Genomic DNA, 27,504 nt, shown 5'->3' with positions numbered 1-27,504 from the left:
AAAATTGCAGATGTAGATATGTTCTATAAGTTGGACTTAGACATTAGTTTCACTTTTGAAAACTTTACCAATAGAAAGAGGAGTCTTATTTTTTGTGAAATTGAGCCTGTACAAGAGCGCTGACTCCTCATTCTTACGCGCGGAGATACTTTGAAGCCGTCCTGTGCGCAGACATTTTGAATTCATGTGCGTGTTTCTAGAACATAATAAAATGACTTGGAGTGAATTTTGAAAGTGTACTCTAAATGCAACGTGGAAGAACAACATACGCAAACATACAGTTATGCATATTGTTAAAAAAACGTTACGGAAAAAATTATCTGCAGGGGATACACGCACACATTTATGTGTTTGTGCAGAGCAAAATGAAATGCTCATTATCAATTGTGCATTTCAGTTTTGAGCGTATCGGCTTCAATATCGCACCTGTATAGCATACAAACGCAGATATGCAAATAGCCGTACAACAGAGTTTTCCATAGGTTTGTGCACATGGATGCGCCCAGCAGGCATCACTTTGTACTTTGTATCAAGTCAGCACTCTAGTGATGTAATATATAGCTCTACGACTAAAAACTGTCAGTTTTTAATTTGTTTCTGTAGAGTGGTAAGAATTTTTTCTTTTTCGAGATCTGTTTTAAACTTCACTGAAGCAGGAATCAGTAATAAGTAATTTGCAACAAAAGCCTGCTTTCAAGAAATTTTTTTTGGGGGGGGGGAATGTTTGCAAAAATATATGAAAAGTTTGAAGAAGTTTCGCGTGAGAGGTGGTAAACATTTGCAATATTTTTTTGTTTTGTCATTGGGGACGGAATGGCAAAAAGTCCCCCTCCCATATATCAAAAACTGAATTTGCACCAAAAATAACAATTTTTGTTCTCTCTAGCTTAACAACGGATAAAGTTGACAGTAATTTTCGGACTTTTCCTTTGTCTCAGACATAGATGAGTGTGCTGGTAGTCCGTGCCAGCATGGTGCCACATGCATAGATGAAGTCAACCAGTACCAGTGTGTCTGTTTAACAGGCTATGATGGAGTCCGTTGTCAAAATGGTAACTTTATCTTTTTCCCTTTTTTTTTAAATTCAATTTTCTTTTTCTTGAGCTGGATATACTCATCTTCATCTTCAACATTCATGCACTAAAAAAAGTAATCTAGAAGAATGTTTCCTGTTTTACAGGGTGAGTCAAAAAGAAAGTGACCAAATTATGACAATATTTTTAACAATATGTGGTTCGCTCAATTTCGTAAAAATTCTATAGAGATAAAGAACATGTTACTGACTAGTAAGTATGAAAATTTCATCAGACCTAAAAGTAAAATGTGATGTTTTTATGATTTTTTTTTTTACAGACATTAATGAGTGTTCCAGTGATCCATGCAAAAATGGTGGGAAGTGCGTAGATAAAGTGAATGCATACAACTGTGACTGCAAAGCGGGCTACGTCGGTGTAAACTGCCAAACCGGTATACCAATAATTATTTCAGTTAGAACGATAATAATGGGTGTTATAATTACGGGAAATATTTCTGGAGACAGATTTGAAGCCAAACCGAAGACAGGGCCAAGGTTTAAAATTTCAAACTTGCGAATAAAGTCCTCAAATTTCGCTAAACAAAATCCTAAACTTGCAAAAGTTATAAACAGATGACGGCAATTTCCTTTCTGATTATCACAGATGTCGATGAATGTTCCAGTGATCCCTGTCTGAACGGAGGAACCTGTGATAATCTCGTCAACAGATTCCAATGCCGCTGTGTAGAGGGCTTCATTGGGGATCGTTGTGAAGCAGGTGAGATATACAGGGAGATATTTTGGGGATTTTCACTGCATATGCAAGTGTTAGTTCAAGAGAGCCATTCAGTTGTTAATTCGTCAATCTGTACGGAGTGATTTGTATGTGTTTCCAACTTGTTCTTTCTCATCGACCTATGTGTGTTATATTTTTTTGAACTCGGTAGAACGGGGGTACTTTTACTCTATAAAGTCGTAGCAAATTTTATGGCATTTTATTTGCAGAGGACAGAAAGGCTATATGTGCAGGTGGTCCAGACGGGATTGAGGGAAGTGGCTTGGTGTGGGATGACACCGAACCTGGGCATACTAGCTTGAAATCTTGCCCAGAGGGGGCTAACGGTAAGACCCACATTTACTGGCCTTATATCTCTTGAATCTGAAGGGGAGTATGGCCTAGTGGTTAGGGTTCCTGACTCGTGATCAAGGGGTCAGGGGCTCAAATCCAGCTGTTGGTCATATGTTGTGTCCTTGAGCAAGCCACTTCACCCTGACTTGCCTCTCTCCACCAAGGAGTATAAATGGGTACCGGCATTAGCTGGGGAGTAACCTGGGATGGACCGGCAACCCATGAAATCACAGTGTGTCATTTGCAGATTTCTTCATTTGTTCATTTTGCGAATTGCTATAATGTTGCTACCTTTCATGTGATTTTGTGTTTTCCCGCTAACATTCAGGCAATGCCTCGCGCTTGTGCGATTTGACTGCCACGTGGAGCAACCCAGACCTATCGCAGTGTGTCAGTCCAGCGTTTGCTGAAATCAACGGAAAGGTATGTCCAAAATCATATTCCGCAAAGGTCTGAAAATCTCCAAAGAAAAGAGACACCATCACTGAACCGATGAATTATAGCAACCGCGCGCACGCGTGCGTCGCATCAACGCTTGCACACACCGATTCCCGGCTTTGCCGAATTGTTAACGAACTACTAAAGGAAATTTCCAAAAATGCGTCTTTAGATGCGTCTTTGAAAATGACCTTCTTTCATTGTTTTATTCAAAATGACAGCATACCAGAAAGAATAATTTCACAGGGAGTTTAGTGCCATTACCATCTTTAAACCAAGTATGCTTTTCAACAATAATTTAGTCAATTACTTTTTGGATAGCTGCGTATGATATACTCTGCCTTTAAACAGTTGCGCATGGTTTTGTGAAAGTGACTGCAAGATAGTTTTAGCATGTTTGGATGTTTTAATTGAATGGAACAGAAAAATACTTTATGTAAAAAATGAAGAAAATTGCACGGTTTCCTCCCAGGCGGAGCTCCTGAAGTCGGGCAACGCAAGTGCCGGGGACGTCCTTGACCTAGCTAACACTCTACAGAACATCACCAAGATCCCCGGGGCGGGGGCGGGGGCAGAGGGAGGGGGAGGGAAGGCCAAGCAGATCTACCCAGGGGACATGGAGGTGGCTACCAACAGTCTTAGCGTCATCTCAGAGGTGGTGGGCTCTGTGAAGAATCTCGACGTGGGAACGGCCAAAGATCTGACCAAGGTACGAGTCTGTCACGAGCAGAAATATTCGGACGGGGAATAACTCAACAAACGATTGGATTTTTGTGGCGAGGAATCGGAGATGTGATTTTTATGTTGGGTTATGCCTTTCAATGATGTAACTTTTGTAAGCTGTGTGTGCTTTCTGAGAACCAAAATTTCACAACTTTGCTTGGGTTGGAATCGAACCCACAACCTGCTTGTTACTCGTCAAGACTTTTACACTAGTGAGCAGAGATCTTGGGTTGAAGTTCCAACTGAAGAAGCTTGATCATTATTGTCTTCGCGTGAGATCACTGGTTATTTCTTCTGAACCATTTCACTTTTAGAAATAGTCACATTTCCACAAACACTTCTAAAATTGTTCACCTCATTGTTTTAAATTTTGGCCACATGCATCCTTAATCCAGTTTCCAATGTTTTCTCTGTTGTATAGGCATGTGCAGGAACTATCAACAATGTGGTGGACGAATCTCAGATCCATGCCTGGAAGAACACAAACAACCCTGTAAGCATGCTTGCAAATTTCATTTTAAAGTCAAAAAAATAATGCCGAAATCAGCTCGTGGGAAAGAGGATTTGTGTCTCATGCTCGGCTTGGCACAACTTTGGGACCATTTTAGGGCACTTATGGAAAAGTTATACTAACTGTTCGGAAAAATGTTGCTGTCTTTTGTCGTCCATAAACTGGATTTTTGTTGATTTTTTTTTAAAATTAGACTCGTAGGTTTGCATGGTGGACATGATCAATGAATGGGATGTTTGCGGTAACACCATGTGAATGATATCTCTCTGTGAGTTGTGCGGTTCTGAGAAGAACCAGTTGGTTTAACTTGACATTTCAAACTAATCCCCCTGGTGCTGAGCCGCCTTTACTTAAACAACTACACCAGTTAGAGTCTGGCAGTCTGGCAGTCGACAGAGCACACTGTTTAATTAATACGATTGGTAAGCACACAACACGTTATTTATGGTTTGTTGATTATTTTTTGAAGGAAAAAGTAGCATCTAGCGTGACCACCATGATCACCTCAGCAGAGGCCATGGCCAACGTGGTGAGCAGACAGCAGGCCCAGCAGCTGGGCACCAACCCAGACGACACCAGCTTGATGATCAAGGACAAAAACATAGGTACGTGACTTTCAGATGAATTCTTGTAAGACAGCTACGGTTGTCAAGCTCTGTTAATGTTTATTTGGGGAGGTAAGCATCTGATTTCATTAAACTCATCTGAAATTTAGTTGCATTGCAGAGCTGTGACACGTTGTATCCCTACGATGCATCGCAGCTGCGACACGTCCTGCGATTCATTTCACAAAACATGTCGTAAGTGCGACGGGTCATAGTTGTATTATAGCACAACTCGGTGTCTGTTATATGTACTTATTCAGCGTACAGTATTTTAAATAGTCGTCTGATATTCAACAAAGAGTCATCGGATCTTCTCTCAAAAAGTTTTGAAATTGTAACACAAAATGGCGGACGTGTGATGCAATTTGAAAGGAAAACAAGCTCTCAGTGGACTGTAAAGCTACTTTGAAATTGCAACTGCAATATTCCAGGCTAATTCATAATTACTTCATTTCATTTTCCATTTAAAACTTCACACACATTGTCTCGGTATTATAGTCTCCTTTGTGTAATTTTATGGCATTAAACTGGCTAAAAAAAGGACGCTTCTTATACTAGACATGTCGTAACTTGCGACGTGTTTTAAGCCGTTGTCAAGGAACTTATGGCGCATTCAACACATCGCAAGTTTCGTGAAATGGATCGTACGGTGCGTCTTGAGCTGTAACATGGTACATGTCGTAGCTCGAGTTGTGACGCGTCGCAGCGCTTCGTGAAATCGGGTGCAGGTCTGTTTTCCTTTCATTTCTCCTCAGTTCAAATACCATGCCCTATATTACAAACCGATTTTCAAATCCATAAAAAAAACTTTATTATTGTGGTTCTGGCAGAGCTCCAGATCTCGGTATTTCGAAGCAATGACACGGATCAGCAAGACAGTTTCTTGGGTGGGGCTGCTGGTGAGATGGGCGCAGATGGCCTTCCACTCAGTAGTATCGTCCTACCAGAGGACTTGCTGGATGCAGCTGACGGCAATGGCACTGGTAATAAATTCATTCATAAAAGACTGTTTATTCTTCAATATTTGTAGTTAAAACATTACTTTTAGCATAACATTTACAAGATTTTTTCCTGGGAATTACTACGGGCGCATCTCAGTTCATATGTGGGAAAAGCTCCGGACAAGTTGCGGACAGTGTATCGGGTATAAGTTGCAGGATTCTCAACAACTTCCCGCAATCTCCCGCAATGAAGTTATCAGTATTGAGTATTGTTCAGAACTCGTCCCAGATATGACGGGCCCTAAAGTTTTAGATAGCAGGGTGCTATTTGGACCTATTTTGATAAAGATCAGTGCTTTGCGAAAATCTTGCTTAGCCAATTCATGTGCTAAAGTTGTCTATTTCTTTGCGGTAGGCTATGTGGGTGTCATGAAAGGAAGGTTTTCCTCTGTTGGTGAGCTGTTTAGTCTGGGTAACGACAAGGGTGAAAACCAAGACAGGTAGGACGTAAAATTTTGCTTACTTGTGCTAAAACTATATCACTTTACCATAAAGCTTGCCCGAGTCAGCTGTGTTTTTTAAAAATTTATTTGTGTTAGATTTAAAGTTAGATTGCTCTCTTTTTCTTCTTTGTTCATGCTCCCAGGAAGGACTATGTCAACACTGATGTGCTATCTCTCCGGGTCCTGGGCTTACCAGAGAGTGATTTCCAGAATCTTGAGACACCCATCAGGCTTGTCTTCAGACATAAACAGGTCCGATCCAGTTCTGGAGGGTTAATAAATGCATCAATATATGTTGGTTTTTATGATGATGATGAGCGCAGTTTATGACGTGTTTAGCTCTTTGGTTGTTTCAAAAACATGCTGAGTCCTCTCTTCTTAAATAGAGTCCAAAAAATATAAATAATCACGTGGATTCAGGGCAAATGAAATTTAGTTGAGTTCAAATTGATGTTCAATTTTGTTTTGTTTTGGGGAAAGTTAACCAAAATGAGTTTCGTAATTGAGTTTACATGACAATGTGATTCGACTCGGTATGGGTATTGTTTTGTTTAAAATAATTATTTTAAATTGAAGATATAAAACACATCGATTTAACTTAGTGTAAATGATTTGAGATAATCTTTTTGTTGTTGACTGATCTACATTCCAGGTTGTAGATGCTGACAACACAAGCTGTGTCTTCCTCAACACATCAGCAGAGTAAGCCCATTATTCCCTAAAATCCTTTTCACACTGAAGCCTCTCAACCTGGGTTCAACTCGACCCGGGTTGAACTCAACCCTAGGCAAACCCAACGCTGCCCCAGGTTTTTATTTTCTACTCCGGGCTCAACTCAACATCGTTTCAAAAGCCGTCCTAAATGCTGTATTATCCTCGTCCAAGATGTTTAGATTATTTTACACATTGCGCGGCTAAGCCAAGTTTCGTGAAATTGATCGTTTTTTTGAAATTGATGAAAGTTTTTTGCGCAGCTGTGCAATAAATTTGTTGCGTAAGTCCCACGCATGGCGTAAGTTACGCACTGTTTCATGAAATCGGCTGCAGAGCTATTAACAAATCAAGTGACTACCTTTTGTACTTCTCAGAGCCACACTTTTAAGATGTTTTTTGTTTTGTTTTTTGAGTTAGTCACATATGGCATATCTGCAGATCTCCATCTTTACAATCTCTTGTCGGTTGCCTCTTTCCCACATCTAGGAATCTTGACGACCGCTGGAATGATGCGGGATGTGAGGTGGAATCCAGCAACGACACACACACCGTCTGCGTCTGCTCTCATCTGACCAACTTTGCCATCCTCATGGACGTCCACGGCAGCCAGGTACAATGTCTGTTCTGATCTCAAAATGCTTCACAATTAATCCCCTTGTTCATCAGGCGTTAACTGAAGCAGCCTGAGATAAGCTTGCACTTGTACTCTTTGAAGTGAACAGGCAATTGTTGTAAAGTGTCTTGCCCAAGAACACAAACACCATCTTCCACATCAGGGTTTGACCCCACATCCATCACTCATGAGTGGGAAACTATAAGTATTGGAAAGATGAAGATACATGTACGTTAGGTTAAACTCCAAATGCAGTGAGGAATAATATTTTAAGGTAGAGTACATTATTTGCAGCTATCCAAAAAGTAACTGAGAAATAATTGTTGAGAGGCTTACTTGGTTTAAATATAGCAATGGCACTAAACTCCCTGTGAAATTATTCTTTCTGGCATGCTGTCATTTTGAAGAAAACATTAAGCGAAGGTCATTTCCAAAGATGCGTCTAAAGATGCATTTTTGGAAATTTCCGTCAGTAGTTCGTTATTAATTTGGTGAAGCCGTGAATTGGTGCGCGCACAAGCATTGACACAACGCACACGCACTCATGGGTGCTATTATTCGTTGGTTCAGAGCGTGACATCGCGTAGCTGCAATCGGCTGATTGAGAACGTGTCCCGGATGCTGATTTCGGGCGCAATTCAAAACACGACTCGGCAACTTTTGAATTGAAATCGAGATCCTAGAATATTGTTTTCTTGGAGTACACAGCATTCATTGAGCTAAAAACTTCATCAAGTTAGTTGTTAAGCACCCGTCTTTAGATTTTGAGCACTTTCGTTGCGTCAAACGAAAAAAATGCACAACTGACAAATGATCTACTTTAATAGGGGATGTTACAATTGGTGCCCCGTCAGCTGAAATTCTCCCTTCTCCTTGAGTTCTCTGTCCATTCTTATGATCATTTTCATCTTTATTTTGTTTTATTTTCAGAGTAAGTTACCTGAGGCTCACAATACTGCCCTCTCTGTCCTGTCCTACATCGGTGGCACCCTGTCTATCTTGGGCTGTTTCTTCTCCATCGCTATCTACCAGTTCTTCAGGTCAGTAGATTAATACTGTCACCTCTCCAGTTGGTCAATATACATATATTTTACAGGTGAATAGTTGATACTACTGACACTGCAGCCTAACTGTGTTTGGCTGCTTAGATCCGATTTTTGACTGGTAGCCATTATTTTTTATTAAAAAACCTAATTTTCGGAAAGTCCAAAGTCTAAAGACCGGCGATGACATTTTAGTCTGTAAATGCTGTATATTCTGAGAAAACAATATTCTAGGATCTTGATTTCAATTCAGAAGTTGCCGAGTCATATTTGGTATTGCGCCAAAATCAGCATCTGGGACACGTTCTCGTTCAGCCGATTGCAGCCAAGCGATGTAACGCACTGAACCAATGATTTATTGCAAGTGTGTGTGTGCATCGTGTTAACGCTTGCACAGACTCATTCGCAGATTTGCCCAATTACAAACCAACTACTAACGGAAATTCCCAAAAATGCGTCACTTGACTCATCTTTGGAAATGACCTTCTTCTGTTGCTTTCTTCAAAATGACCGCATGCCAGAAGGAATCATTTCACAGGGAGTTTAGTGCCATTACCATCTTTAAACCAAGTAAGCTTTTCAACAATAATTTGGTCGGGTAGTTTTTGGATAGACGCAAATGATCTACTCTACCTTTAAGCATTTGTTGCAGAAATAATAAAGTCATCTGAAAAAAAAGGCAAAACTTTTGAGGTGCAAGATACTACTACACCTTTTTGCATCAGATCAGTGTTCATTTAAGGTGCGGAAACACAAGCATTTAGGTGCGAAGTCATGGAGCAAAAAAATATAAAAACAAAAGTGTTCCAAAAATACAGTTTTTGTTTCTGTATCACCTGTAACAATTGTTTTTCCTGTGGTACAGACTGAAATCAGACCGTATCCGGGTCCATATGCATCTGGCCGCAGCTATCGCCATCGCACAACTCATCTTCCTCGTCGGCATCGAACGGAATGAAATTGCGGTAAGTTCTGAACAATAATGCCAGTGTTTCTGCTCTCTGGTAAGTTACTTTTACCATGAGATAATTGTTTCTGCCTGCGGCTGATTTCACGAAACAGTGCGTAATGTACGCCATACGTAGGACTTACGCAACAAATGAATTGCGCAGCTGCGCAATAAACTTATGATCGATTTAACGAAACTTGTTGTAGCTACGCAACATTTTATATAATCTAAACATCTTGGACGCGGATTACAACAGCATTTACGATGGCATTTTGAAAAAGTTTTGTCCGACTTTCTTCGGAATCATGTAGCAACTCTAAAACTCATTCATGAGTAAATAGCAACTTATTTACTTCAAACACAAAGCTGTGAGTGTCTTGTATCAACCTTGATAAGTTGTGCAATAACAATAACAGGCTGCACGACGATCACAATTTGCTACAAAAATAAGGTCATTTTCAGTCGTTATACGCCACAACTTACGCCATCTAAAATTATTGCGCAAGTTATACCATAGGCCCTAACTTGTTGCACAAATCGCTGACTTACACACTGTGAAAGTTTTGTGAAGTTGTCATAACTGAAATGTTGCGCAGCGTGGAATGTTGCGCAACTTACGCAATAAATTGTGGCGCATGGTGACTTTATATGCCATTGCATAAAGTTTTTTGAAATCGGGTGCTGATGGGTACAAGGCATAAAAGTAAGCATTAATTTGCCTCTCACCACAGATCTGATGCTGTCCCTAATAATCAAACTCTGGAACATCTTTAGTACTTTTCTGTTGTTGTTTTTTTGCAGTGGGTGTGTAAAGTCATTGCCGTGGTGCTTCACTACTCCTTGACTGCCATGTTCTGTTGGATGCTAGTGGAAGGCATTCAGCTGTACTTAGCTCTGGTTCACGTCTTTGGATCCTCAAGCCATATCAAGAAGTACCTCCTCATTGGCTGGGGTGGGTAACAGGGAGAGAATTATTGGTGTTTTGAGAGTACTTGCGAATTCTCTTTTAGGAGACAGTTGGATCAACACACGTCCGCCTGCACAGACTTCTCGGACTTTGTGTGTGTGTGTACAAAAAAAATGGGGGATTAGCGTGTTCAGACCTCATCCGGAGGCAAGTGGCGACAATGTTTGATGTCTTGACCCATCAGCCGTCTTATTCCGTCAGCAGTGCCTGTGTATAAAAACAGCCAGATCGTGTTAACACGTCCGACGTGAACTGGTTGAGAAAGAAGTCCAAGAATAATCTCTTCCTTTTGGTGTTTAAAATTGCCCCTCCGGCCTAAATATTCTAAAGCTTAATTGAGTTGAGCAGAAAACGACATATGTGGTTCATAAAATAGTCTCATAAAATGTGACTCAAAGTTGGAGAATTATGTGGTTGGTTGCTTTTTTTTATATTTCTTTGGTAAGAAAGTTGAAATTTTTGGTCTATTTCAGGTGCTCCAGTGATCATTGTTGGTATATCCTTCGGTGTTTTCTTCAAGGACTATGGATCCGGAACTGTGTAAGTGATGACTCTCCTGGAAATGGTTTACTGTCAAAGTTTATTTGCCGGTTTCGGAAGTAAAGCGTGGATTTCACAGAATTAATAAGGATACAACATAGTTTATTTGGTTATAAGTTTCTCAAATTGAAACAACCAATTCGTTGTATTTGTATTATAGTGGTGTTCCCTAACATGGCGCACTTCAACGTTTTCTCTTGACTTTCCTCATGCAGTGTTGCCAAATCTCTTTATTGACAAAATTCAAATTCATTCAGATAAATATTGGTGCTATAACCTTAAAAATGCTTGCTGTTGAACCTTTGTGAACAATTTCAATGTCATGAAATTTAGTCCGAAAATTCAGAAACAGTGGCGTCCGGAAGTTGGGCACAAATTCGGCCACGTACGTGTTCCCTGAAGTGGCGCACTTGAACAAATCTAAAAAAAAAACATGTTAACATTGAAGAATTTCTCAAAGTTGATAAATTCTGATAAACCATTATTAAATCTACTCACATACCCAACAAGAAGTTTGTCAGAAAATTATTGTCTTATTTTTGGGCGCATTTTAAAATGGGATCCATTGTGCACTTCCAAAAAAAAATCAGAAAATCACCCAACAATACAATTTCTCTGGAACTTTGTAGCGGGTACGTCAGCTCAAGACTGATGAACGAGAACGTTTAGAGCTTGAAGAAATTTCATTTACTGTGAAATTTGAGGTAGAGATTTAGCTTTAGCAAGGCTAAGGGCCATACCACATTAGGGTACACTACACTAGTCTGCAAGGGAGTTTGCAGTAAATTTATCATTGCTTGCCTGGCGTAACGGTACAAAAGATCATAAAGTGAAGCATTCAAATTGAGTCATGAATATTCATTCACTTCAGCCAATTGTGTTCTTCCTATTTGCAGGTGTTGGCTGACCCAGCAGATGCTTCTCATCATCTTTGTGCCAACTGTGGGCATCCTGATCATTGTAAGCAAACTAATTATTTGGAAAAAAAATTATCTGAACTAATGTTGTATGAAACTGAAACCGACCCGAAACTGACTTCGGGTCAGGTCTGGTTGGTGTGTCTATCATTTCAGTCAGGTTGGGTCGGTTTCGATTTTGCGTTTGCGATTTTCGGGTCGGGTCGGTTAAGCCATTTTGAAAAACCCAGAAATATACTGAAATAAAAAACCTGAAACAGTTCGGAAATTCACACGTGCAATATTTATTGAAGAGTCACTGTGTCCGGTACGACCAAATGTGATTTGCAGTCTATTACGCACAGTGAGTACCATACGGTATGATTGAGTTTATACTGAGAGCGAAGATTTTCACGCAACGCGGGTAAATTCAGGCACAAAAAGTGGACACAATTGCCCAAGCCAGATATTCAGGGTTTTTTCGGGTCTGTTCGGTTTTGGGTCGGTTCGGGTCAGTTTTCCTTAAATTGTTGTCGGGTCGAGTCGGGTCGGGTCAGGTCAGTTCGGTTTTAGAGAGTTTAGATCGGTTTTGGTTCGGATTCGGTTTATATCTATAATATTTCTGGTCGGTTTGGTCTGGTGAACCCGACCCAATGCGCAACATTACTCATCCTTTAATAAAAATATTAGATTGACCAAAGAAACTGACTGACAGTGGACAAATTCAAATCCTGCTCCAATCTTGTTGTTTGATATTGATTTCTGTGGTTTGGTCACCAACTTTTTTCATTTAAAGAAATTGTGCATTGGTCCACACAGACATGGAAATACTGCTAAAAATTCTTCTTCTGGACAATTTCCAAGTAAGACTATTTTTTTGTCGTTTCCGACAGCTGAACACTGCTGTTCTGATCATCGTACTGAAGGTGATGATGACATCAATGACTGCCAGGGAGAAGAGCAAAGACAACGATACTTCACAAATCAAGTAAGAGACCCCTCAATTCTTGGCACAGAAATATGTCGCTTTTCTACGTTGATTTAGGGAGAGTGTGGCCTTGTGGTGAGGGTTTGTGACTCATGATCAGAGGGTTGTGTCCTTGGGCAAGCCACTTCACCCCACTTGCCTCTCTCCACCCAGGAGTATAAATGGGTACCGATATTAGCTGGGGAGTAACCTGCGATGGACTGGCATCCCATCCAGGAGGAGTACAAATATCCTTGGTCGTTTCATGCCTAGGAAATTAAATTTGGAGTTAAACGCCCGCTGATGAGATATTGGCCTGTAACAGACTTTACTTTCTTACTTTTTAAAGTTGATAGGAACGTGAGTAAGCACAGGCGGGCAGAGCTAACATGTTGACTAACATGCATATGATAAAAGTCAGTGAAATTAATTTCAATAATTGATGAAATGTCATCTTTGTTTGCGTTTATTTCTGTGGCCCATCCATGTCTCTGTCTTTACCAGGACTGGTCTGAAGGCTGCCCTCGTTCTTCTCCCTCTGCTTGGACTGACCTGGGTCTTTGGTTTCCTGTCCGTCAATGAGTACACACTGGTCTTCACTTATCTCTTTGCCATCTGCAACTCACTGCAGGTATTCCAACACCCCCCTCCTCTCTTCCCTTGACCCCACCCCCAAAAAGGAAAGAAAATTACTTTTTTTTCAAAATTTCAGCTCTTATTCATGGACATATTGGCTGTTTTCATGAGTTTCCATGGTTTATTTTTTGTGTACAGTAATTAAAGTTGCAGTAGATCATTTGCAGCTATCTGAAAAGTAACTGACCAAATTATTGTCGAAAAAGCTTTTAAAGATAGTAATGATAATAACTCCCTGTGAAATTATTCCTTCTGGCATGTTGTCATTTTGAAGAAACAATAAAAGTAAAAAAAAAAAGGTGACGCATTTTCGGAAATTTCCTTTGCTTTGTAATTTGGTGAATCTGTGAGCGGGTGTGCCCAAGTGTTGACGTGTCGCACACGCACACACGGTTGCTATTATTTGTCAGTTCAGTGCGTGACATCGCGTAGCTGCAATCAGCTGAATGAGAACATGTCAGGGATGCTGATTTCGGGTGCAATTCAAAACATGACTCTGCAACTTTTGAATTGAAATCAAACTTCAAGAATGTTATTTATTTTTTTGGAATACACATGCATTCATAGAGCTAAAACTTCATCCGATTAGTTGTTAAGCACCCGTCTTTAGATTTGAGCATTTTTGTTGCTTTAAAAAAAAAAGATAAAATAATCTACCCTACCTGTAAGAGCAATATGATGGTTTTGGCATCATATTCAATTTCAAAACTTCAATTTGTATTGTCAATTCTATTAAACTTCCACAAGCACAATTTTGTACTAGAGGACACTGCTAATTAGTTTCACAATGGCACTAGTGTAATTTTTCTGAAATAAATCACTTTATTTTTGTTTATTCTCCTTTATTTACAGGGTTTGTTCTTCTTCATTGCCCACTGCGTGATGAACATTGAGGTATTAAAAAAAAGAATTTGAAATTGTTTTGAATATTTTTTTGTGCAGATGAGATGTATCCCTTTCGTTTATATGGATGACCTTCCCTCATTTTATGTGTTGTTTTCTTAAAAACACCGTTAAAAAAAAGTCCACTGTCATTGGAGGGTCATAACTTTGAATCTGATCGTAATTATGATAACGTCATATCTATAAACCTTTGGGGAATGTTGTTAGCTACATTTTGATACCCCGTTTGCTACCGAAGACTGTAAATCGTCCAACACTGACAACGGTTTATGAAAAAAAATGCAGTTTGAAAAGTTGACAATTTAAAAGATTAAGTGAGGTGAAATTGCTGAGTGTAACCACCCCTGCCCTTCATTTGCACCTATCGATTGCACATTTCCCAAACACAGCGCTGGTCATTCAAACAGCCCCATGCATGCATGCATGCAAGCACTGTTTGATCAAAATTTTCTGGCGTTTTTTTTGGGGGGGGGGGGCATTGTAACATTGTCACGCCGCAATTTCAACTTGCGTAATCTTCTGTTACTTGTGATTTTAGGTGAAGAGGGCCTACGAGCGTCGCTATGGTCGCAAGAAGGGACTGCACTCCATGACAACCAGCTCCACAGCTCCCATGTCTAGTCGCACCCAGTCATCCATGCACAAATCCAGCGACGTCTCCACTACCGAACTGATCAAACGCAACTCTACTGTCAACACGGTCTCTGTAAGTATTCCACAGTATGGACAGGATGCACATGTACAAGTTTAACTTAATCATCGTGTAAAAGTGGCAAATAGTATTCTTTCCCTTTGCTGGACGTGATCGCTGCATTGTTACTATATCGAAGTACTTGTTCCCCACCCCACCCCCATCCATTAGGGAGGCTATGACAACCCCAGCATGAAGGACACAACCCTGAGCAAAGACCCAGCCAAACCCAAGGACAACTCCATGAACAACACCGCCGAACTGACCACAGACACCAAGAAAGCGGTAAGTCAGCAAAAAGACCGATGCTATTTGGACAGTAGCCTAGTGGTCCGTTTCTTCAAAATCAAGATCTTTTGTAACTTAGAACTTTGTTGCTTAAAAGTAGTGTCGATCATAATTTGCAGCTAACCAAAGAAAACTGGCGAAATTATTGTTGAACAGCTAGCTTACTTGATTTAAAGATAGTAATGGGACTAAACTCCCTGTGAAATTATTCTTTCTGGCATGCTGTCATCTTGAAGAAAACAATAAAAGAAGGCCATTTCCAAAGATGCGTCAAGTGACTCATTTTGGGGAATTTCAGTTAGTAGTTGGTTTGTAATTCAGCAAATGTGTGAATGGGTGTGTGCGCAAGCATTGACACGACGCACATGTGATTTTTGTGACAATTCAAAACAAGACTCTGCAACTTTTGAATTGAAATCGAGATCTTAGAATATGTTGTTTTCAGCTTAAAAAATGTACAAAGGACAAATGATATATAATATGATTATGTGGTTTGATGACACAAATCTTGCTTGTATTTTTCTAGGCCAGTGATCCTGTGAAGGTGAATGACATTCAGTGCCTCGTCAAAAATAGGCAAGTATTGCAGAACAAAAGCATATACTTCTTTCATTCCAACAACTGTTTTATAATTGATATTTTTTTAATGTTTTCACAATGAAATGTGATGTGTGGTTTGCGGAACAATGTGAACTTTTGTGCTTTGTTGTGCAAGTCGTTTTTTTTTTTCCCCTTCATTCTGCGTACTTTTGCAAAATTTATGATGAAATTTGATTTGGACATGATTTTAATTTTTTTGCAGCGAGAAGGTGAATGACGAGGAAAAAGGGCTGGTAGAGGGCGCCAAGGTTGCCATGGAAACCATCGTGTCCAAGGACAGCAATCTGAAGATGGACGGTACCAACATAGCTTAAGGGTGAGTTGTCAAACAGTCACTGACCAAAGCGGGGTTCGAACCCATGCCTCGGAGTAAAAAACATTGGCAAATTGGAAGACTGACAATGATGGGACTGGATAGCTAAGTTATTTTTATTCAATTTTCGGGGACAGGCAGACAGACAGACAGACAGACAGACTGACAGACCGACCACCAAGTGACATGAGCTTGAAAAAATATATGGTTTGTGTTCTTGTTTATAATAAATTGTTGATAATTGTTGTTTTTCTTGTTTTGTTTCAGGCCAAATGCAAAGCTCTCAACAGAATAAAACAACTGATGTTAACTTTCCGGGAGTCATAGTGGAGGGGTAGGATAGTTTTAAAAGAGGTGTCAGCTGAAGGAATAAAAACTGAATTACTTACTTTGATTTTCTTTTGATTTTAACTTTGACAGGAAAAAAGTTGTCTTTGTAGGACTCACTTAAATAAGTAAATTTAATATGTAAATATATGTTCATATAGTAAGCCTACATTGTGAATCAGTTGGAAATAAGTTACATTAGTCATGATGAAAATAGTGATTGCATGAATTACTTATGTTTAAAAAAATAACCATGTATGTGAAATCATACGTATTTAGAAGAATGTGTAAAGTAAAAGTATATTAAATATAAATATCATGGTAATATATGTATTATATTTATTGGATATTTATTATAATATTGAAAGCGGATATATAAAATCACTCTCTCAAAAAGAGGAGTACAATGTGTAATGTAAGCAATACGGATAACCTAATGGTAGCTGTAAATATAGTGTTATATAATAAACATAAAGCACTGAGAATAGACTTAGAACAAAACGGGTGTCGTAATTTGTCCTCGGAGTGCTTTGGCAGTGAACTGCAATGTGCCTTGATCTAATTTAGCCTAGTAATTGTTTTCAAAGTGCCTATTTTTTCTAGTTTTAATTTTGCAAACGCAGATAGTTTTTTCTTTAACACATTACCTTAAAATTTTAATCCGTGCCATTAGTTATTAAGCAATAACCAAAATTCCATTTCTCGACCCTTATAAATTCCGTCCATAACAGGGGTAGCTATATCCTCTTAAAAAATACTACTTGCATTATATTAGTCTATTAATAAGATTCAAAAGATATTAGTCTGTTTCATATATTAGGCTAGTCTATTTCATGTGACTCTAGCTATTTTCCCAAAAAATATTTAGCTGTATATTAATTAAAAGAATCGATAATTAATGTTGGGTTGTAGAATTTCTCGTAGTTGAGTTGTATTTTAATTGATGTGCCTAATTGTGCCTCTATCTCAATAGTTTCCTTGTTGAGATTGTACTGTGAGTGTTTTTAAGGCTAGAATATGTTGTCTGGCAATGATTAAATTAATCTGATTCCCTTAAATGTTGGTTACATGTAGTTAAAAATTACTTAAAATCATTCCAAATATTGCTTAGTTTTGTGTGAAGTTTCAGCGTAATTTTTTTGGCTGCTGTTTTGGGCCCTGCAAAGATGTGATTAAAGGCTATCATTAAACCTGAAAATAAGTCTGGATGGATTCCATTTTCAGAGGTTGAACTTTGGGGGGGGGGGGGGGGGAGGGAGTCTCAAAATTTCCGGAATAAAAGTGGGTTAGATATGCAGAGTTTGTATCCAAAATGCAATACATGTACATGTAAAAATGCATTTAAAAAATGTGAAAATTTTGCACATTTATCAAATTTTAACCTTGCACATTTTCAAATTTTAACCCTCCAATGCAAACATACGAAGTTGTCCTTTCAGTCAAAGTGAGTCAGGTGACTGTTTGTAAAAGTTAAGAACTCCTAGCCTACATACAAGGGCGAATCAGAGGGGTGGCAACGGGGGCCATGCCCCCCCCCCCCAAAGAAAACGAACCCAATTTTTGTTTTAAGTGACGTCGCACTAAAGGCAGGCACTGCCTCCACAACCATATTTTCCTCAAAAATAAATTGGTTAAAGTGGTCAGAAATTGCCTCAGATCGCACCACAGAGATTCTAGAATCCAACCCATTTCTAGGCCCTCCCCAAAAATTGTGTTCTGGATCCGCCCTTGCTTACATAAAGCAGGATTGACTGGTTGTGACTGTTCATGTAACTTGATACAGCTCTCCTTTGACTGTAGGTGATTGATAAGCCAGCTGTGCCTACCAGTTGCCTGCTTTTGTCTGTTGACTGAATTTGATTAGTCACAGTGCTTTTTTGAAATATGTTGTGACTGTTGGTGACTAGCCTGTAAAAGGCATGGTGGGGAAGAGGAATTTTTTTGACTGTCTATGACTGTTCAGACAGCAGGAGGGTTAAAGAATAAAAACAAAACAGTTGTTTGTAAAGTCCATTTTTCGCTTCAGTGTCTTCTGAAATTGTGTTTACTGTAGAAACTGACTTCGGTCAGCCAGGAGAGATCGGTATTCTAAAAGATACAAAAACCCACATTTATTGCCTTTTGAAAAAGAACTCTTTAATTAATATTTCATTTACGTAAAAGATTGTATATGAGAGAAAATAAATGTTAAATCCACCAAGAATTAACAAGTGAACAGTGCACCGTCTTTTATTTCTTGCCATGGCATTTATTTTATAGGTTGACTTTTTTTCAAAGCCATGTTCTCAGTCTTGAGATCAAAGGTGTTTTTATCTAACTCTCCCCGATTGTCTCCAACAATTTTTGTAACAATTAATTAATTAAATTAATAAAGGGCATGCATCCGCCCCACTTTTTGGTAGAAGTCCCCGCCCTGCTGCATGCCCCCGGCCCCAACGATGTGTCACTCAGTGGAGGAATGAAATAAACCGTGTTTGCTTTATGCGGGCTATTACTGCTCGAACTATCAAACGTGCCAAGAAATCACGTCTGCACGTGGCGCCATTTTTTAAAGCCGAAATTTTCTGCGTGATTTGGCAGAATTTATCAAAGCCGGAGCGTTCTTCCACCAACCTTACACATGTAAGTAATATTTAGTACTCCAAGATAAATGTGTACTTGTTCTTATTAAAGTAAGTGTTGTTTAGGTCTTTTCCCAACTAATTTTCATTTTCAAATTATGTTGCCCATTTTCCGGACAAAAATTCAAGCACGTGCAACTCACTGCAAGAACCATGAGAACTAACGAGCGGAGCACGGTCAGCCGTAGCCCGACTGCGTCTGGCCGTATACAGTACTATCGCAAGCTCTGTAGTACGGCCAGACGCTGAATGCTTCCAAAAAGACTGAATTTTTTTGGCCGCTGATGACAGTAGCGATTTTGCTACATCTTTTGATCGAGATTATATTTTCATCCAGGACAAAAATTTCCACAGTTAAGGTTCTTAGTCGTAGAGCAACTCATACCTTTTCGAAAAAAACTTTCTTTGGTCTCAATATTTTCATCCATCTGGCCAAAAGACGACTTTCCGTCATCATCTTCCACAAATATCGTCCCGAAAATGCTCCCCCATGCGATTTCAAAATGGCGGCCGCGCTGTAACTCATGAATATGCATGAAAAGTCTGTGACGTATGACCTCGTGTTTTTGGACGTGCGTGCGGCGGCGCCGTACGTACATATGTACATGTACATTACTTGTAGACAACAGCCCAGTACGTGCATGCACACCGCCGCGCGGACGTACGTGTGCATGCACGTACTGGGCTGTTGTCTACAAGTAAGTAATGAACATGTACATATGTACGTACGGCGCCGCCGCACGCACGTCCAAAAACACGAGGTCATACGTCACAGACTTCATGCATATTCATGATTACAGCGCGGCCGCCATTTTGAAATCGCATGGGGAAGCATTTTCGGGACGATATTTGTGGAAGATGATGACTGAAAGTCGTCTTTTGGCCAGATGGATGAAAATATTGAGACCAAAGAAAGTTTTTTCGAAAAGGTATGAGTTGCTCTACGACTAAGAACCTTAACTGTGGAAATTTTTGTCCTGGATGAAAAGATAATCTCGATCAAAAGATGTAGCAAAATCGCTACATCAGCGGCCCAAAAAATTCAGTCTTTTTGGAAGCATTCAGCGTCTGGCCGTACTACAGAGCTTGCGATAGTACTGTACGGCCAGACGCAGTCGGGCTAGGTCAGCCGTAGCCCATGTGGCCAATTTACTGGACTTCCTCTGCAAATAAAGTCCACACTTGGAACATGTATCCGAAAATGTAGAACTTTGTACAGTTTTTATTTTTACATTTAGACCTTGTTTGTAATTATGCTTAATAAACATGATAAAAGAAGAACACTCGCCGTCTTTAAAAACGATAGTAAATTAATCCCCCCTTTTTCAGACGTCTATATTTAGAGTAATTTCCGGGGTCATTTTGCATACGTTAGCGTATCTAAATTCCAACACAAAATTACACGAAAATAGACGTCTGTAAAAAGGGGGGACTCAGTGTTCTCCAACTTTGAAAATTAAAGGTTGGTGCTGGGGTGCGGGGACTCCTGCGAGCGCCGAGCGCGAAACCCTTACGGCGTGGGGTCCGGGGCCCGCTTAAGGGCCCCGGGAAAATTTTGGATTCTAGATGCTCTGTGGTGCAATCTGAGGCGATTCCAGGCCAGTGACCCTCAGTGACCCTGATTTTTTTAGCAGAAGTTTTAAAGATTTTAAGGAGAATTCCATTTCATTGGTTTACTATTGCTCTTATAAAGTTTATTATTTTCTCAAAGTTAACAACCACGGTATGGGGGTGCTATTTATTACTGGACATAATAGTTTTAGCCTGAACTATTCCCATTGCACTACGAAAGCTATACACAAAATGGCCACAAAAAGTGAATAAAACCTACCTTAATTATTGTCAATATATTTACGTTCGATAATTCTTAAAAAATAATGGAAAATTCAGGTTGTTCGTATCATATGCACAACGCTAGTCAAGACGGGAAGCTGGCCAAAACTCCGAAGTGTGTGATGCACTGTGCATGTGTGGCACACGGCCAACAGACCCCGTTTAACGGTCGAAAATTTCGGGTAACACGCTGCATTGTTTCACTCCAATTACGAGTAGTGCGATCTCAAAATGAAGTCTTGAACATGGAAAATACATACACAGACAACCTAGATCAATTCTGTGAATTAATTTGCAAAAATGTTCTTTCTCCATCGGTGTTTTCTTGGCATTTTTACGATGTCGGATCCGACCAGTTGACAGTGCACATACTTGCAATGCAGAGCCATGCTAGCGCTATCGATCGCGTAGCCGTGCACAGACTAGTTACCGCATTTTCATCATGTCTTCTAAATTGGCGCGGCGGGAACCAGTCATCGCCGCATTAAGCTGGGTTATACGCACATGATTATAGTCACCGTGACATCAAATTGCGAAGTAGTTATATCACAAAGCGAATTTGTAAAAATAACGGAAGTTTCTTTTGAAAAAATAGGCCTCATAATCTACAACTGAAGTTCATGGAATACAACATGCAATAAAAGTTAGCCTTGGCCCCGAAGTCTATGTTTAATTAAAACTATTAAAGATGATGCATGCCAATGCCTGCTGCAAATTCCGCAAATGTATACGCACGTCGCATGCTCAGGCTAGGCCTGCAGTCCAGTAGCAGTACACGTGTTTACGTATACGTACAGTACGTAGGTCATGCAGCATTATGTGCATGGAAAAAGGGTGCATCTGGTTACCAGACGATCCCCCGAATAATATGATGATAGAAGAGAACAGAATAGTCAGAACCAGACTTAACTGCATCGATCATAGAAATAAAGTGAGTTTATATCCGTGCGCATCGCAAACTTGGCCGAGACTAGGGTTCAGCAGGAAGCCATTCAATTTTTTTCGAAAAAGAAGTGGTCATTCTTGTTTCTAAATTCTTTTAGTTGTAAATGAACACTGTAGAGTCAAAAAAATTAAACCTGGCAGCTGGATTTTAAAGCTTGGTGGTGACTTCTAAAACATGGCGGGCGCCGCAGAAAACATGGCGGGGCGCCAGGTTTGTTTTACATGTTGGAGAACACTGGGGACTAATTTTCACAAATATGTTCACCATGCTTAGTCCAGTTTTTGTCCTGCAGTACAGCAAAAATGTGTTTCTTGACAAAACAGCTTAATTCAGGTACATTGCGCCATATGTTAACACTGAAAAATATAAAAACTTGCAACTTCAAAGTTAATATTTGTTTTAATCATAAAACAACTTTATATTTTCAAGGTTCCAAGGTTCAAAGACCAGAATCCAAAACCTCTTTTACATTTAAGTTATCTTGGCCTCTTCAGATTAAATCGGAAGACAAAAATATTTTGAAAACCGCATGGTGAACTTAACCTACAAGTTTGATGATCCACAGGTAAATTTTCCTGAGGCTGTAGAGTCTGAACATAAGGTCAAAATCTTGCACCAGTGGACTATCTATGGAGAGTCAAGAATATTTTCTAAGTATTTCGAAACAAAGTTGGAAATGTTCCTTAGTCCCAGACTTATCAACATTAAGAGCAAAATGTCTTAACAACATTTCTGCAATTACTGACCTTTATTGAGATGATACATTATATGAAGAAAAAAGTGGCGTCAGGTTGCAACATTCTTTCTGCTTAATGGATTAGTCTATTCATCCAGGCTGCATGTGAGGTGTCATATTGAAATGGTTCAAAGAGATCTATTTAAACAGCTACACATTTCTTTATTTACCAATAGATCACTAACCCAGACATAGATGTCAGATGTACTTGCTGTCACCAAACCTTCTTCAACTGTCATGATCATGCCAGGCACAAGAACCATATACAGAAGGTTAGTAATGTTTTGATGTATGTGACCAGGACATTGGATTGAAAAGAACTCTTGAATTGGGTCAATCAACCTTTGTACCTACATTGCCGAAGACTTTTGGGCCGTAGATCTTGTGTGTTCGTCTTGCCAAAAGTGAAATAACTACATTTTTAAACCTTAAATGATAAGTTCAAATTTTATCCTTTTTATGACATTGTCACAGATCAGATTTCCATCCCTGGTTGAAATTTATTGAACAAAGTTGCAGTGTTTCATACCTGCTTACTTTCCCTTTTTAAATGGGAATCATCCCTATTTTGAAGTTTTCAGATTGAAAAAAATCAATATGTTCTGATTTCTATCAAATATGGGGAAAAGTTTTCACCAATTTGATATTCACCGTAGATAACGAGGAAAAATAGTGGCTCGCAGTATCCGACCGCTGATGTTAGGAACCGGTTCAAGATTATGGGATCTGGTATCCGTACCTTACTTTACAAACTACTTAATAACTTCTCAGACGATCAAAAAAGAAAGGCCTTTGTCATTTGTGGGGAATTTTCAAAATGAAAACCAGGCTACATGTACGTGGAAAACCTAAACACATTTCACGTTTTTGGACATTTTAAAATTACAAATCCTTGGACCGCCATCCAGCAGTCACGTATGTTGGCAGGTATGGTGTTCCACTAAATCATTACAAACCAATTGCATATCCTTCTATTGTTTGTTTGTCTGATTTGACACACAGATTCTGTGACTCAGCACCACTCATGCAAACCAGCAGTGGTCGACTCCCCATCAGCCCATCCGTAAACTTTGAGGGCGCTCTTCTCTCAGTCAAGAGAAATCCTACTTCTTCACACGCTGCCGGACGTCACTGCAGCAGGCTGCTCACTGAACTGCAAACTATTCAACAGTTGATCTGATGAGCTACATGGACACAGTCTGCGACGAACAGGAGATATGTCTCGTTTGGATGTCGTGGGATGCATTCATCACATGTTCCCTTCTACTAGTACATTGGATCTGTGCAGAATTCTGTACAGAATTCAGCAGCTACACCGTTGCCAGCAAGACCTGAACTCACTCGAATTGACTTCCTCTAAATATCAGTTGCCTTTAGACTCTCAATCTCACAGTGCCATGAGTTGCGGTTTCTCATTTTTTGCCGGACAAGTGAAAGGTCCGCAGGCACTGCTTGAAGAGCTGCATTTTTCTCCAACTGGACAAAGAGTGACTCCAAGGATGCCCAACTCTTGAGCTGCATCCCTTCGCCAGTCACACCAAGGGCTTCCAAGACTGTTGAGAAATGATATGGGAATGATACGTGTCGTACAGAGTTTTTTTTGCCAGACTCAAAAACACTGGATGATTCACATTGATTGATTGCAATCTGGCAGAAAGTTTTGAAGACCTTTTTGGAAATGGAAGCCTCTTTTGAAAGGGAACTCTCGTGAAATGGAACTCTTGTGGAATGGAACTCTCTTGAGCTTGAACTATATTGGCATGGAACTTTTTTGAAATGGAACTCTTTTAACAAGAAACTCTTTAGAAATGGAACTTTATTGAATCAGAACTCTTTTGAGATGGAACTCTTTTAAATGGAACTCTTTTGACACGGAACGCTGTTGAAACGGAACTCTTTTGACACGGAACTCTTTTGACATGGAACTCTTTTGACATGGAACTCTTTTGCAATGGAACTCTTTTGGAATGGAAGTATTTTGACACAGAACTCTTTTGAAACGGAACTCTTTTGAAACGGAAGTTCTTATATTTAAGAAGTAGAGGTCTCTCTTTCCTTTAGTTCACTAGAGGTCTTCAGAAATCACCTCTGTGGCCTCTATGCAAAATGGGTTGCCTCGGGTAACCACAGTTTGAAAGATGTCAAGAATATTGAAAAGCTGATGCAAAATTTGTCGTTCACAACATTTGATGATGAATTAGCACAAAAGTCATCATGTAAAAAAAAATTGGACATGATCCTCTAAAATATTGTCTGCAAAGAAAATTGTTGCACAAAAGCCCTCAAACCATAATATTCTTTTGGTGAACCTATGATTAATGGCACTCATAGCTGAGATCAAATCAAACCACAGTTCATGAAGATGGAGGAGAGGCCTCTACAAATGCCACGTAACCAGCCTCTCACAGCAGTCAGTTGTGCAGGCGCAGTTCATAAAAGCCATTAGGCACTGGTTTCATTGACCATATTCAGTTCTATTCATTAGCTTGAAACGGTCACTTATTGCAAAAAGGACAGTTTAAGCGCTGCATTTCAATTTTGTAAAGTTGCATTCTTTTTTCGTGCATTCTTGAAAGAATCAAACAATTTCTTGGACAAGATTCGCTAAAACCAAGGACTGCTCAAAATGCAGAAAGTCCTCTCGTAGAGAAATGTTTATGATACAATGTTTATAACAGAGAGAGCTGGTTACGTTTAATTGATATTTTAATCTGAAACATTTCTTTATGGCATTGCCTGATTGGTAATAGCTGGGTGCAAGATTGGTTTCTCTCCAACAAAATTCGTTGAAAACAAACTATGTTTACACACAATTTGAACCCACTTCTTTGAACCAAACTTTTGATATTTGCTGTATTGAACCCAAAATTTCTCATTTAGACTAAAATTTGGTTCAAATTTAAATCAAAAACTGTTTTAGATTCTCAAAAGTCCAAATTTCCTTGCATTAAAACTATGAGCTGGAAATACTCTGTCAAAAATCCAATGTTGCCAACAAATATACAAACTTAACTTTTTGTTTCTATATCTCCAAATTTGTCTTCAGAAATGAGTTTTCAAAATCCTTGGTGCATTTTCCAGTACATCATAACTTAGCTACCACTATCAGCAGCCATGCCAATCTTGTACCCAGCTTTTGTTTATCAAGTATAGCCAGCACTGGTCAAATGTATTAAGATAAATTTTGGCTGTGAATGCAAAATATTGGCGTTAATCACACATTTTCCAAAAAGTTGCAAACTGTGTATTTTCAATTTCAAAGTGAAAACACTCAGAAAATCACAAAAATAACAGTTACTTGACAATTTCCTTTTCACGAAGCTGTTTTTGCATAAGCGCGCATGTTGACAACCTCAAGAAAGCAGTTTTTACTTGTTCATTTGTCAAGCAATACAAAAACAAATGCTTCATTACTTACTGAGTGCCAATGATCAAAACTTTATCCTCGCTCTAAAAAACAAACAGAAAAAAAATGATGCTTCCAGTGCTGGCTGTACATACATGTACATTTCATAGTCTTTTATGATAATTTGTTGAGTAACCAACCAATATACTTGACGTTTAACCAACAGGCAATGTTCTGATACACTTGAGCCCAACGCATGCAAGTCCCCCCGGGGCGTGCACGTGTGGTGTTCCCCGCCCGCAGATGCCGGCTTGTCTGGTGGGTCGTCCCTATCTGCATTGGCGAGTGGTCAGTTGTTCAAGGTGTGTGCTAACTTCCTGAGCTTGTGGTCTGGATAATCGTGGATGACTTGGTCGACTTCAACATGGTAAGGATCCTTTTGAACTTTGACAATTAGTTTGCCTTTCTGCAAAGGAGATGTCTTTTTGGCTATTTCTTTACCGAGTGTTGCTGTGGAAATTATGTACCATCTATCAATCTGGAGATTGCAAATCTAGAGATCAATCGAGCATCTACTCTTGATGTCCTGCTTGCATTTCAATAGTTCCATGGCATCATGTTGATCCAAATGATCTGCTAACAAATGGGTACTGTTGCTGGTATATCTGATGTTCTTCAATGCGGTTTGATTTTCGGACAGGTGTTTCAGCCGCTATTTATGTGAATAACTTTCGTGGTATAACTCTGAAATCTCATTGCCTTTTATTGTGTCATCATGTACAATCAGTTCTCTCATAGAGTGTGTTCAAATCTTAGACATGCACGGATAAAAATAAGGAAATATCAAAAAGGAAATCCGTTAAAATTAACTGAATCATATCTGCTCTAAATTCAGCATCTGATGTATCACTTTAAAAAATAAGTTTGCAAATAATACTTGTGTTTTTGGCAGCATACGAATCTTAACTTGATAAACATAAGCAAGTGATATACAAAATTCCCAAATTGAAAAAAAGGCAGCTTCCCTGCCTCAAATTTTCAAAATGCTAAATTATGGTGTCGTAAAAAAAAGAGAAAAAATGAAAAAGAAAAAAATCTAGATCTCAAAGCAACTTTAAAGAGACTTTTAAAACTTCAAATGCTCCTATAAAAACCCAAAGGAAACAAATTCTCATTATAAAATTCGAAAAGCAAAGAATGGGCTATTGCCATCATATTTATCCTCAGAACTGCACTACCAAAAAAAAAAAAAAACAATGGAGAGAAAATTTTAAAAAAAAATTGAGAAAAAAGGAGAGAAGGCCAAACTCTTCCAATTGTAGGGGAGAAGTCCTGGTGTGCAGAGGGGGAGAACCATGCTGCTTCCTGGCCAGATGGAAGATGTGGTGGACAAAAAAAGCCCCCTGCATCCTAACAAATAGAAGCTGTGGTGTCAGACACAGGGAGCCAGTCCTGCCAGATGGATCCATGGTAAGTTTAATTGAAGTTTGTAGAATGAATTCATGCACTGTGTACATCCTCATTGCTTGCTAAACCCAACAGTAAAATGTGTATCTCATGGCTAGGAGTAAACGCTATCTGTCTGCATTACAGGAAAACAGTATTGTGCATTATAGTCTTCAGTCTGTGGCAATACCAATTAGCCTCAATCTGGCGCTTGAAAAAATAAAGTAAGAGAAACAAAATGTTAGCTTTTTGTCATCTGTAGTC

General features: G+C 39.4%; 1 protein-coding gene and 1 long non-coding RNA gene across 2 annotated transcripts in view; both read left to right on the top strand.

Annotated features, from left to right (window-relative positions):
* The window catches only part of LOC119729030 (adhesion G protein-coupled receptor E2-like), a 30,505-nt gene extending 12,973 nt beyond the window's left edge, over nucleotides 1-17,532 (top strand). The window contains exons 14-39 of the mRNA XM_038201521.1: nucleotides 939-1,052; nucleotides 1,354-1,467; nucleotides 1,680-1,793; nucleotides 2,021-2,137; nucleotides 2,473-2,567; nucleotides 3,055-3,291; nucleotides 3,727-3,798; nucleotides 4,286-4,421; nucleotides 5,252-5,404; nucleotides 5,778-5,862; nucleotides 6,009-6,117; nucleotides 6,518-6,567; nucleotides 7,066-7,189; nucleotides 8,123-8,232; nucleotides 9,101-9,200; nucleotides 9,986-10,136; nucleotides 10,625-10,691; nucleotides 11,588-11,651; nucleotides 12,481-12,575; nucleotides 13,059-13,185; nucleotides 14,043-14,084; nucleotides 14,632-14,799; nucleotides 14,956-15,069; nucleotides 15,599-15,648; nucleotides 15,875-15,988; nucleotides 16,253-17,532. Coding sequence (XP_038057449.1) covers nucleotides 939-1,052; nucleotides 1,354-1,467; nucleotides 1,680-1,793; nucleotides 2,021-2,137; nucleotides 2,473-2,567; nucleotides 3,055-3,291; nucleotides 3,727-3,798; nucleotides 4,286-4,421; nucleotides 5,252-5,404; nucleotides 5,778-5,862; nucleotides 6,009-6,117; nucleotides 6,518-6,567; nucleotides 7,066-7,189; nucleotides 8,123-8,232; nucleotides 9,101-9,200; nucleotides 9,986-10,136; nucleotides 10,625-10,691; nucleotides 11,588-11,651; nucleotides 12,481-12,575; nucleotides 13,059-13,185; nucleotides 14,043-14,084; nucleotides 14,632-14,799; nucleotides 14,956-15,069; nucleotides 15,599-15,648; nucleotides 15,875-15,986 — 2,720 coding nt within the window. The 3' untranslated portion in view covers nucleotides 15,987-15,988; nucleotides 16,253-17,532. The remainder of the gene's footprint in view (nucleotides 1-938; nucleotides 1,053-1,353; nucleotides 1,468-1,679; nucleotides 1,794-2,020; nucleotides 2,138-2,472; nucleotides 2,568-3,054; nucleotides 3,292-3,726; nucleotides 3,799-4,285; nucleotides 4,422-5,251; nucleotides 5,405-5,777; nucleotides 5,863-6,008; nucleotides 6,118-6,517; nucleotides 6,568-7,065; nucleotides 7,190-8,122; nucleotides 8,233-9,100; nucleotides 9,201-9,985; nucleotides 10,137-10,624; nucleotides 10,692-11,587; nucleotides 11,652-12,480; nucleotides 12,576-13,058; nucleotides 13,186-14,042; nucleotides 14,085-14,631; nucleotides 14,800-14,955; nucleotides 15,070-15,598; nucleotides 15,649-15,874; nucleotides 15,989-16,252) is intronic.
* Nucleotides 17,533-18,780: 1,248 nt separating this feature from the next.
* LOC119728815 lies at nucleotides 18,781-26,114 on the top strand. The gene is made up of 3 exons (XR_005271145.1): nucleotides 18,781-18,934; nucleotides 22,625-22,720; nucleotides 23,451-26,114. It is a non-coding gene; the product is annotated as an uncharacterized LOC119728815 (long non-coding RNA).
* The last annotated feature ends 1,390 nt before the right edge of the window (nucleotides 26,115-27,504 follow it).

Source organism: Patiria miniata, unplaced genomic scaffold (assembly GCF_015706575.1).
Source record: "Patiria miniata isolate m_02_andy unplaced genomic scaffold, ASM1570657v1 HiC_scaffold_20, whole genome shotgun sequence".
Taxonomy (NCBI): Eukaryota; Metazoa; Echinodermata; class Asteroidea; order Valvatida; family Asterinidae; genus Patiria; species Patiria miniata.
This window is presented reverse-complemented; position numbering and strand designations above follow the sequence as displayed.